The 13,142-nt window shown below is 36.9% G+C and overlaps 1 protein-coding gene across 1 annotated transcript; it reads right to left on the bottom strand.

Annotated features, from left to right (window-relative positions):
• Positions 1–1,247: 1,247 nt before the first annotated feature.
• LOC129728770 (homeobox protein Hmx) lies at positions 1,248–3,128 on the bottom strand. The gene is made up of 3 exons (XM_055687229.1): positions 2,559–3,128; positions 1,854–2,293; positions 1,248–1,774 (listed from the first exon to the last, which is right to left on the bottom strand). The coding sequence occupies exons 1-3, from the start codon at positions 3,049–3,051 to the stop codon at positions 1,406–1,408; spliced, it is 1,302 nt and encodes a 433-aa protein (XP_055543204.1). The 5' UTR covers positions 3,052–3,128; the 3' UTR covers positions 1,248–1,405.
• Between the last annotated feature and the right edge of the window lie 10,014 nt (positions 3,129–13,142).

Genomic DNA, 13,142 nt, shown 5'->3' with positions numbered 1-13,142 from the left:
TTTACTGGGAAATTTTTTTCTGAAGACCGTTTGGCGCCAAAATGCTCGTAGAAAAAGTTATTCTCTTTTAATTAATTGAACATCTGTCGAACGGCTTAACATGAAGTTTTTCTAGCAGCAGCTGCAGATGCAAACTTTCTTACGATGAGAAACCATTTCGCGTACGAGTAGAAAGAGAGAGAGAGAACAATGAATGGATAAAAGAAATAGTATGATGAACAGAAGTAAGAGATGGTTGTAAAAAACAATAAAGAGAATATCAAGCGACATAAATAAAATGTGAGGGACAGATTTAGTGTAAATCGTGAGTAAATTGTTCATAAAACATTAAAAAAATATTTTACAATTACGAGAAGCTCCCACAAATATTTAACACCCAGGCAGCAAAATTTTACTCTGTCAGTGTTCAATCTTTTGGTTCCTGTATTACATGAGTCATTGATTTTATTGCCAATTCGATGATATGAAAGTGTTCGCTCATTCAACCTGAGTTGTTATTATTTACCTAAACATTCAATGTCTCATGATTTTCAATACCAAAAATTCGAGAATTTATGAAAGAAATTCTATGTTCTCAACTGGAATTTGTCTGAAAAAAAAATAGACGGATGAAAAATTATTTTTACTTCTCCAGAATCCGGATAATGTCGTTCGCCCTGTATTTTATATGAAAAATTTGTAAAAACTTCAAAAGAGAAATCGTTTTTTAGTGATCGAAGGCTGTTTAAAAATATATTTCGTATGGAATCAAAAATTTATCCTGCAAAAATATTAGTTTTTTTATGATGTTCTTGTGTTTGATTTTCCTTAATGTCAACTCGAAACATTATCCTCTTTAAATCAAAACAAACGATATTACAATTTATTCATTTAAGATAGTTTTTAGGTGCTCCTTTAAAAAAAATGGTTTGAAAAACCATGAACATGATATTTCAAGACCGTTTCTTTGAAACAAACAAAAAAACGAGTTTCATGAAAATTTATTGCGGCCGAGAAAAGGTAATAAAAAATAGTACGGTAAGAAGAGTAAGCATAAAAATGTAAACATCTTTGTGAACAGTTTGGAAGATCTTCATAAAGGCTAAGAAAAAAGTTCTATTATGAATGAATATTTCAATATTCAGGTCATTTTGTGATCAAGCTAGTACGACAGTTCAGCTCAGAGAAGAAATATAGTTTTTCTGGTTTATCCCTCTTCAAAGTTCAAACAATTGCTACAATATTCACAACAAAATTTATTGCCACATTTGAAACTTAGTAACTAACATCATTCTGGTTCCTGCTCACGCCTAATGCTATGATGTATGTACATTTCACTTTAATTATCTTTCATATCTTTGGTTCACTTCGTTTTTCTATTTTGTCGCATCATTCGAGACTCACTTTAAACAAACGTGTGTCAACTTTAATCGATTTCCACATTTTCACTCTCCTCTTCAACCTCTCCTGCAGACACCATTTCGCATTCGTGATGGCTGCCACTCCGTTCTGCCGTCGATTCTCGTCCGCAGGGGTCATCGGTTATTTTGCGCTCCCGGCCGGTATACGCCATTTCTTCGTCACCGGCTCTGGGATCTCTGATTTCCGCTGGCGACAAACGGCGCTCATGAGCAGCCGTCTGATCGATTGGTGGCGACCGGGTGGAGAAGTTTAGCGGCTGCTTTGAAGTCACAGCCATTGCCATTGCCGGAATAGAAGTGGGCAACTTGCTGGAAGCCGGATAGAAGTAGGAAAATGGCATCGGTGGTACTGGCATCCCGTAAGCCATTTGAATCTATTCAAATGGTAAGAATAAAAAAAATAAATAAAATATTAATTAGGCTGCTCCTATTTTGTTTCCGGAAACTCAATACCTGGTGACGATACACATTGAGGAGCGCTGGATCCAGTCCAGAAGCATAATGCGGTTGACCAGCCAGAACAGCAGCAGCTGCAGCTGCAGGTCCGTAGCTTCCGTCCTCTCGCACCAAAACCTGCACCGGAACTCGCTTGGTGGCGTTCAACAGTGCTGCCTCGTGCTGCTGGATCTGCTTTCGTTTGGTTTTGTAGCGACGATTTTGAAACCAAATTTTCACTTGAGTCTCGGTAAGCCGCAAATTCTTCGCCAGTTCGGATCGCTCCGGTCCGGAAAGATAGCGCTGCTGAGCGAAACGGCGCTCCAACTCGAACACCTGAGCGTGGCTGAAAGCAGCTCGAGAGCGCTTTTTCCTAGTGGCAGCCGGCAAGTCGTCCGCCGCCAGCATGCCGTTATGCAGTGAAAGGTGATTTCCGTACGGCGAAGGCGAATCACAATCTGTTCAGGTAAAGGACAATAAATTGACTATAAAAGGATTGTTTTTTTTTTTTTTTGAAAGGCTTCTTCTCTTGTATAGTTGCATGACAAACACGAATGAATCTGCTTTCCACGCCAACCGGGAAACGTTTTATTATTCACCGCGAAAATTTGTCACGTGCCTCCGTCCATTAAAACCATTATTCACCGTGCGCTAAAAGCCTTCTTTTAACCACTTGAATTGCCTGCATTACACTAATTGTTTACTCCACATTACTATGGTTACCTGATTCGTTCTCGGCCGAGCGTCTCATATCCAAGGGGCTGTCATTTCGACCGTTCTTCATCCGAAAGCATTCGCTGCTCGATTCACTTCTAGACTTTTCGTAGCGATCCCCATCGCAGTCACCCAACTCACTATGGCACCTGGACCCCAAACGTTGGTCACAACGTTCCGCAGGAACCATGAAACAGTCCAGCGATCCTCGTCGCAACGACGGATGTAGATTTCCCAAATTGAATCCATTAGTGTTGTTATTGTTGTTGTTATGGTAGTAGCCCGACATGTTTAACTTTCCATAGAATTCACCGTGATCCACCGAAGATCCACTTTTATAGTATCTCATTCTTCCAAGCTCACTTAATTCTTCCTCGTTTCCGGACGACTCAACCGAGCTTCGTCTTTCACTGTCACCGCGTCGGGACCTAGTCAGGATGTCGTTGATAGAGAACGGAGTCGAGGCGATCGATTTCGTCGCCGTTGATGTTTGCAAACTCATCCTTTAACACCAGTTTCACGCCAGCACATCCACGAGACACGAGTGGAGTAAGAAAACACAACCGCACTTAACGAGCTTCCAAGTGGAAATGATGAATTTTCCGCTTTTCCAACCGTAATCGTCACAATCCTCATACGACGTAGGGAAAACCCGAAAATAGAACCAGTTCGCTCGAACTCACCACCCTCCGCGAGCACGTGTGTTTCAGTCGGATTTACTGTAATGTAACAAGTGGCTGGAAAAAGCGAACGTGCGAGCAGGCAAGCAAGAGAAAGAGACTGTTAGAGAGGGCAGAAGTTATTCACCACCAGAACGGGCACTTTGCTGCTGCTTCGTCTGGGTCTGGAGGAAGCGAAGTGAGTGGGGAAGAGCAAAAGAATAAACAGCCTCTTGATTGGATAAGAGGCCGTACCGTGATTGGTTGGGGCGCTCCTGCTTCTTCATTATCATTTTCGCTTTTCGTCGCTTGCTGACACTGAACCCGTAGAGTGAGTGTGGTGAATTTTAACTCACCTATTGTTGTGTGAATTGCGTGGAAAGTATTGCGGTTTAGTAAGGGGTGAATAAGTTGGATTTTTTTCTACTTTATCTGCTTTCATCTGCCTGAGGCGCAATAATCCCTCAAAACAGCAATTGTTCTGTGCGTTTCGCTCATCAGAAAGCATATTGTGTTTGGCCACTCTCGCATCGAATGAAGCAAGCGCCTACTTCAGATGACCACTTTGTTCTCACTTACCGACGGCGATGCGTCCGTCCGTCTATCCGATGGGATGCTAATTCCTTTCAGTGGCAGTCGGCGTGCAGCAATTGCAGTCAACGAGATAATTGAGGATTCATTTAAATCCCTATTGTTGGCAGCATTGTTCGCGTTGGCTTACACGCTGGTGACTGGTGTGGTGACAGAGTAACACTATCGAGACGTGACGAATAATATTGTTTAGCCTGCGGCTTGAAGTTCTCACAATTCTTTACGTTGCTTGCTGGTTTCGGGCGGGGTGATGAAAGCAGGTTATCAGGACAAGAAAGCGATTATGACGGGGTACTGTGGAATATTGTTACTGCTAATTATTCGGGGGTAAATTGGCGTGTGTTGCGGATGTAATCACTTACGTTGTACTTCCCATTGGTGGCAATTGTTTGCCTTGAATGTAATTGTCATACAATTATTCGTTTATCACCCGTTCTTTCAATAATTAAGACTACGTGCTATAAAAAACCTCATTTGTTTCCCACAAAAAAGCGGCGAAAACTTATGTCAAACACAAAAACTTTGGTGTTGTACCGTCTCAGACAAATTTGTAGTGAAATTAAAATGATTCGTTCAGTTAGAATCCAGAGTCACTGCTCGTTCTACAACAGTGCTCCTAGTGATCGTGTCTGACAAGTTTTGACAACAGGTTTGTTTTAAAAAAGTTTTTTCAGGTTCATTCCAATTACAAAAAAAGGATGCATTGATTTTGAATTTGATTATGTTCAAAATATTAATAAAGAATTAATAATTTGAAAAAAAAAAAACATTAGGGCGTAGATTAAACACCTTTTTACAAATTTAACGTCATTTTGTTTTAATTTATAATTTCATTAGTTTTTTAAGACTGAGGCGAATGACCACCGGTTGAACCCCAACAAAAATAAATAAATAAATAAATAAATAAATAGTTTTTTAAGAATAATGTAATAAATGAATTTTTGCGTTTCGGATTAGTAGTACTTGTAAATGTTTCTAACAATAAAGAAGCAAATTTCAGTAGCCTTTACAGGTCAAAATAAAGTATATCTATGGTACAATGAAAATAGTCAAATAATCAGCAGCTATAATATAGTGTTCCTCATGTCAAGACCTCAAAAAATAATTTCATAGAACTTTGTTTAATGACATGTTTCTTATTATCAGTACCCTGTAAATTTGTTAATTTTTCAATTATTTAATTCAATTATCAAGTTTAACAAAGATTTGGTGCTTCGGTATTTGATCGTAATATTAAAAATGTATAGGTTGAAAAAAAAAATAAAGACCACGTGTACAGTTATATTGTGTGAAAAAATTTACTTCGTCTACTGATGTTGAAGAATACCAGAACTTGTACAGAGTTTTTTTTTTTTCAAACCCCGAGCCTAACGTGATCACTTGAATAATGATAGTTACTCAAGTGATCACGACTCCCGTCAAGTGTCTATGGTGAGCTCCAGTCTCCAACCTGGTAAGTTTCATTCACTTACGGTCCTCAAGTGGGTCGCTAGCGCTGTTGTTGACATTGATTCGGAATGCGACACATCGCAGTAATGGTTTTCTATCAAGCGATGAGCTGCGAAGATAATAGTTTCAATCTGGCTTCCCCTAAGCAGGAGTACTATGAATAATTCTCATTGTGTTCCTATCCCCCTCGGCCAACCCACCAGGCCAATGGGAAAATCTTCGCTCCTGTGATAATTGATCTCTTCTTTATGCGAGCGATTTACTGCCGAAGCGTAAACAACGAAGAACGCCCTACCCAGCAGTGCATTCAAGTCGGGAGTAGTTTTTATGAGCTGCTAAAGATTGTCTTACAATCCGATAAAACCCATAACGGGAAGAAGGAAAAACAAGTGCGGAAAAGTGTTTACATTATGAATCAATACCAGCTAGCGGCGACGGCAGGCGTCGTGGGCTCTTTTATCGAAATATGATTCGTTTCGGGATGCGGGACATTAATCACGCGCTAGCATTTTGTTGTTTGAACTGGCGCTGCTTTTGATTCAATTAAGCGAAGTGATCACTCATCTGGTGCTTGCGGATCGGGCGCTACAATGGCACTTGCTAGAGACTGTTTCTGATCCCGTGCTGTGCGATGTGGGTCCATTGAAGGATCAAGTTTCATTAGATACACTTGACTTCGAGGAAAGCTAACATTCTGTGCTTTTAGGAGTTTGGTAAAGTACTTTTGGGTGAAAGGTGAACCAGCAGACTAACTGAGCTAATGTGCGAGAAAAGCAATGACACCAGAATGGCAGATATCGGCAGTTGAATTGAAGAGTGCCACAAATTAAAAATTGGCAGTTGTAGCCTTTGAATGGCAAGTGATGCTAAATACTATTAAGTTTCATCCCACAAAGACCCGTTTCAAATATCACCAAAAACCAGATTTATAAATAGATGCGTTTCAAAAGAGATGAAAATTACGGTTTCAACTCGTACATCTTGTTTATTATATGCACATAATAGACCCAAATAGGTGCTATGAAAATAGAAAGGATTAAAATTCGAGGTTTTCGTGAAAATGAAAAAAAAAAATTTAATGTATTATGTGTTGTTTGTCTGTATTATGTGTTGTACCGAAAAGTATTGATAATGGAGATTTCATATAACCACATTTTTTTATTTACCACATGAGAACGTATATAGTCATTTTTCAAGGCAATTCTTGTTTTTATCCCGCGTTCATTTAGAGGATTTCCACAGTTATTGCTTTGTTGCGATTCAGTTAGGATTTTTCATTTTTCACGCAGACCAAAATTTCATATTATTTATCATCTTACTCTCTTTATACCCCGTTCACACTACACCGCATATCACCTGATATCAGGCGACTCACCTGGTATCCCATACAATCGAGCTGTTATCGGATATCATCTCGGCTACATGATATCGCGGATATCATGTTCGAAAACCAATAGAAACCAGATTTGCAGCAGCTGGCAACACGGCCAAAAGACATTTGACGCAACCCTACAAATTCCGCAACTCGCGTTGCATGCGAAAAAGAAAGAAGTAAATATTTTTGCTTTTGTCATCAAAATTCATTCAGCGTCGGAGGCTCGACAAAAACAGACGTGCAAATTGGTCGTTCCGTTATAACTCGGTCTGTGTGTACGAATAGCCAAAGTCATTATTTCACTGTCAAAATACTTGGTTCCCGTGCTTTCGCTCTCGTTCGAACAAGCATAGTCGAGCCATCGCCAAGGCATTGGAAAAAACCAAATTAAATTTTACACTTTTCACATGCGGCACATTACAATGAATAACTTCTACATATATTTATTTTTTTTTATGGGAAAACCACCGAAATTTACTAATTACCGTAACGGTTCAAAAGCACGATGCGACCGTTCATTACTGTGTTGCCAACCTTAATCACAACACAACTAAGGCAGTTCACGCAGCTTCGCAAATCGATGCCGATTTCGCTGAGTTTTTTTACAGTTATTCCTTTTTGATACAAAGGTCTCTTTATGATATCAGTTATTTTTGTAGACTAGCGACTGCTGTTTCAAAAGGACCTATCCAAAATGGTGACTGATGGATAAATAAAAAGTAATTCAAGAGCAAGATCGCGCCAAATGACCGATGGTCGAATATCGACCATTTTTGATTTGAATGAAACTTTGCACACGTATTTGGCTCAGCAAACTGAGCATTTTTCACAGATGGAGAGATTTTTTACACCCATGAGTTACATTCTGAAAGGGCGTATGCCTTTTGGCAAAGGTTTTATTCGAAGCATTGTAGCCCAGAAACCGTTGGTTCTATAGAAAAACTGTCTGAGAATGAGTTGTAGGGGATTAAAAATGCACCATAAAAAATATACACTGTACAAAATAAATTTTTTTTGACCCAAAAAATTAAAAATAAACATTAAATTTCAATTTAAAAAATAAGAGTTGAATTTTTTTTTATTTTTTTTTTTAAAGAACTTGACGTTAATACGCAACTTAAAAAAAAAGTCCAGGATGGAGAAATGCAAAATAATTTTTTTATGGTAGATTAATTTTTTTATAAAAATTCTAATTTAAACATTTTTCAAAATATTTGTAAACTGATGATTTTAAAAGATGCAGAAAGTCATGTTGAATCAAAAAGCTCTTGGTAGTTAACATTCTTAAGGCATTGGTTTTCGAGTTATTTCTAATTTAAGCTCGAAAAATTATAATTACTTAAGAAAATACATGGTTCTCCAGCGAAAACCATACGTTCATTGGAATGCTTGATCAAAAATATACAATTTTTTCTTTGACAACAAAACGATTGGATAAATAACTCAAGCACTGTACCTTATCCTACCTACACGTTCCCCCTTGCCGAATGTTTTATAAAAAATATGTTTGTCGTGCAACACTACCTACTTGTTTACTAATAATAACTGTTTGTAAAGTACGCAACCAATAACTACTGGGTTACCTATAATATCTTTTTTCGTAAATAAATACGATTGCACTTCTCCAGATGTGTTAGTAACAGTTTGCATTTTGTGAAGATGAATAAAGTGAAAATGGAATACACCAAGTCCAAATGCTGTAAACCCTTTCCTGATCATCGGTGCTCATCAAGCTTACGCAAATTAAACGAAAACGTTATTGCAAAATTAAAAATATTGAACAGTCAAGCTCATATTAATACGTCTTTATCAATTTGTGATTCGTGTAGTTATTGGAATGATAGTCAAGCCACCCTTCGTTGTTTACCATTCAGAATCTGGAACACTTAAGAATATCAGCTTCATCATAATATCGGAAGTACTTTAACATGATACTGTTGCGGTTCAGGTGTTCATTGCCAAATTAATGAGTTTTTTGAAAACAACAATAGAAGTGAAAAAAGTGATATTAATGTCTGATGGAGCTGCCTCACAATATAAAAATAGAAAAAACTTTGCAAGTCTTTGCAAGTTCAAAACAAAATATAACGTCGATGCAGAGTGGCATTTTTTGCGACTTCTGATGTTAAAGGCCCATGCGATGCAATTGGTGGCATATTAAAACGAATGGCAGGAAATGCAAGTTTAGCTAAAGAACATGAACATCCCAGTACAAGCGCAAAAGAATTGTATGATTGGTCTAATCAGAACAGTAATAAAAATTCATCAAAAATGTCATTTAGTTGGGTATCATATGAAGAATATGAACAAGGAGTAACAGAATGGAGCAATATTTTCAAAAAATCTATAATAATAGCTGCCACACAAAAGTATTACTCTTTTGTTCCGATTTCAGAAAATAAGATACAAACGAAGCTGTTTTTAAAAGATGACGAATCATTTACTTATGATGTATATAAAATATAAAGTGAAACTAGTTCTGTAAAGTATCTATGTCATAAAAAAATATGTTCCTAAGATAATAAAACTCGAAAATAAATATTTGATTCTTATATGTATTTATATCGCTTAGAACATTTAACTCTTTTCTTGAGAACCGTTCGCCCAATCGTTTTGTTGTCAAAAAATGAATTGTATATTTTTGATCAAGCATGTCAATGAACGTATGGTTTGCGCTGGAGAACCATGGGCAAATTAAGAAAAACGTGTATTTTCTTAAATAATTATAATTTTTCGAGCTTAAATTAGAAATAACTCGAAAATCAATGCCTTTAGAATGTTTACTACCAAAAGCTTTTTGATTCAAAATGACTCTCAGCATCTTTTAAAATCATCAGAATACAAATATTTTGAAAAATGTTTGAATTAGAATTTTCATAAAAAAATTAATCTACCATAAAAAAATTATTTTTCATTTTTCCATCCTGGACTTTTTTTTTAAAGTTGCGTAGTAACGTCAAATTTCTTTAAAAAAAATTAAAAAAAATTTAACTCTTTTTTTTTAAATTGAAATTCAATGTTTATTTTTAATTTTTTTGGGTCAAAAAAAATATTTTTTTTGTACAGTGTATATTTTTTTTATGATGCATTTTCGATTCGCTACAACTCATTCTCAGATAATTTTTCTATACAACCAATGGTTTCTGGCCTACAATGCTTCGAATAAAACCTATGCCAAAAGGCATACGCCCTTTTAGAATGTAACTCAAGGGTGTAGAAAATCTCTCCACCTGTGAAAAATGCTCAGTTTGCTAAGCCAAATACGTGTGCAAAGTTTCATTTAAATCAAAAATGGTCGATTAAATTTTCGCGTATTTCCAGGCGATTTGAAATGATTTTGCTCTCAAACAAAACACAACACAGAGAAATGTTCTTTTAACAAAATTACCTGAAATGAACGGATCTACAAGTTTACCAAAGAATATGTACAGAAATTTCAAAAATTGATAGAATAAATCCACCAAACTGTTTCTGTGCATAATTTTCGAATAATTAATTAAAAGTGAATAAGTTCAATTGATTTTTATGCTGTTTCGAAAAAAAGTATATATCCAGTATTTTTTCACAATAAAGTACAATATTTGTTCCTACAAATGGTGCCAGAAGATATTTTCCATGTTTGCCACAAACGGAGATATAAATTTTTGAAAACGGCCTATTTTCAAAATTGAAACGTTTATAACTCTAGATAAACATTTCAAAAGGTCTTATCTGCTTTCATCGTTTTTCCGAAGCGTCTTCTCATTTTGGTAATGGTTTAGCTTCAGTAACTCTCCCAAGCGTAGTTTTCGTTCAGAAAGCTAGAGTGATCCCTCCGCTATCAGCTTGCGCAAATAACATGTCATAAAAGATGTTTAATAAGTTGTGGTGATTGAATGAAAGTGATCGATCAAAATTCTATCAAAGCAGATAGGATTTTTTGAAATGTTTCTCTAGAACTCTTCCAACTCTTCCAACCAATTCTTACTCACCGATCTCCAGAAGCAAGGTATTATGGTTTTTTTTTGTTACCGGTAAGGACAACCGCTATTGGTCAACCGGTTTCGGATTTACGGCAGAAACAAATTCCTGAAACATAATAGCCATGATCATTGCAGTACTTAGAACGACAAGCAGGCCTGTCCCGGTTGTGTTCCGGATTAAACTGTTTTTCTAACAGAAGTTTTGGTTTATTTTAATTCGTTTTGACTTCTTCGAGATAATCAGTATAACATAATTTTTTATTAAGTATATAACAAACGCCGACTAACAGTCTAAAGACAATTTTTAATATTTTTCGACGTCACATGTATTATGTACATTATATTATATAGAAACTCACTGTTATATACTGAGATATTAAAAATTTAAATTAATTAGCTCGATCATCCGGAGCGAAATGTTTGCCAAAACTCTGAACAATCAAGTCCAACTTGTAAGTAATTCTGCAAATAAAAATGTTATTTATTTCATTTCGCCGATTTAAGGACCACCCAAATTTTCATTCGCACATAAATAAAGGACTAACTATGAGAAACATTGGTGGAACCCATTGTGGTCCCCGTGGTTCTATGGTTAGCGATGTCGGTCGGCTAGCTATCCCACACGGTTGTGATGTCGGGTTCGATTTCCGATCATGTCGAGGAGCTTTTCGAGCTGGAAATTTTCTCGAGTCAGCACTGGAGCACGGTGTATCGTTAAACTTATCCTACAACATGCAAAATGTGCCGAAAACAATATCGATAACGAATTCTCTCAATTAATCTAGTTGATCGAGACCGTATAAGCCCCCCAGGCTAGTGTGCGATATTGTTGTATGAGAAACAAATTCTTATGAGAAACTATGGATCTAAAACCACAAATATATGCATATATTTTTCTTAGAACCGCAATTTTATTACCTACAACTTTACTTAAGACACTATTTTAATCAAACAAGCCGTTTTTTTGATACAGGGTATTAGTATACGAGCTCGACGTGAAGACTCCTAATATTTTTGACGTCGCTCGGTTGCACGCCGACCAATTGTTGTAAACGTTCGCCGTGTTCTTCTGCAGCTAAGACAACAACCATGGCTGGTAGCAGTAATGTATTGCATGCAAGCCCACATTTTGCTGTGTTGGTTCAGGGCAAAATGGCGCTGCTGTTTCCTTCACTAGTATACAAGTGGGTGAGGTCTGCGCTAGGAAATATAGGAAATGCAAGAAGGAATTGATTGAAATATGTAGGTGTCTAATTAAATATATTCTTAGGGTGTTTGTAAATTCTGGTGAGATGTAATTTTACTGGAGATCAAAATTTGCAATATTTCCCGATTTCCTTAGGAATGGAATATTTGAAACCCCCCCCCCCTCCCCTCTCCCAGCTGACCACGTGGAATGTGGATGTACCCCAATGGATCGGAAATATAATATAATAAATACTTGTGACTGATAATTTTAATGAAATAACCCACCTTTGAGCGATTGATGTAGTTCGGATTCAATGGTAGTTTCTTTGCTACAATGTATGGCTGAGCCTTTATGAATGAAATATATCAGTTTTTTTAGATCAGTGAGGTGCGGGGCTAACACTGATTTGTTTATTATTCAATCTGAGCACTCAGTAGAATCTGAAGAGTCACTAGTATTAACATCATTGCCCGTGTACGAACATTTCACTCGCAACATTTGCATTACTACGAACGAAAAATGTTTGACCGTTTTTTTTATATTTCATGCAAAGTAGGAGTCATTGGATACCAAGGTTAAAGCCGAATGTAGAGCTAAGCAGTTTTAACCCTCTAGTGCCCAATGTCGCCATTTGGCGGGCTTCAGTCGAAGTTCCGAAAAGCTTCAATAAATACTTAAAAAGTGTTTATAATGGTTTATAATGATTTTACCGAAGTCCGTTTAGAAATTAATTTGGGCACTAGAGGGTTAAGGACGTAATCTGTTAACTTTGATGTATATATGTCTTGGAACTAACGCAAAAACACTGCCGGAAGCTGAAAAATTGAAATTTTTCGATGATTTTCAAAATGATGTATCTCACGAGTTCGGATTGGTTCGGATATTCTAATACTACCAGTTTGACCAGAAACATACAGGCTTTCATTTGCAATTTTTTTTTTGTTCACACAACATTTATTTGACACGGCACAATACAAATCAATGTTTTACGGAGCCAATTTAGTCTAATGCCTTATGGTCTAAAATATCTTATAAGCTAAAGGCAAATTTTTTATCCTCGCTGCCGACTACGAGCTGGAACTAAATCTATTACTAAAACTAGCATGGTTTTTGCCTTTCTCCTAGAAAGGTATAGCAATCACTTGCAAAACCGAAAGTATAAAAGTGCTCCAAAAGGCCAAATGGCATATATCACTCGACTCAGCTCGACGAACTGAGCATTTTCTGTATGTGTGTGTGTGTGTGTGTGTGTGTGTGTGTGTGTGTGTGTGTGTGTGTGTGTGTGTGTGTGTATGTGCAGATTTTTATTCTCACTCACTTTTCTCAGAGATGGCTCGACCGATTTTCATGAAATTAATTGCAAATGAA

Source organism: Wyeomyia smithii, chromosome 1, assembly GCF_029784165.1.
Source record: "Wyeomyia smithii strain HCP4-BCI-WySm-NY-G18 chromosome 1, ASM2978416v1, whole genome shotgun sequence".
NCBI lineage: Eukaryota > Metazoa > Arthropoda > Insecta > Diptera > Culicidae > Wyeomyia > Wyeomyia smithii.
Note: the sequence above shows the minus strand (reverse complement) of the source record. Positions and strands in the feature narration are given on the sequence as shown.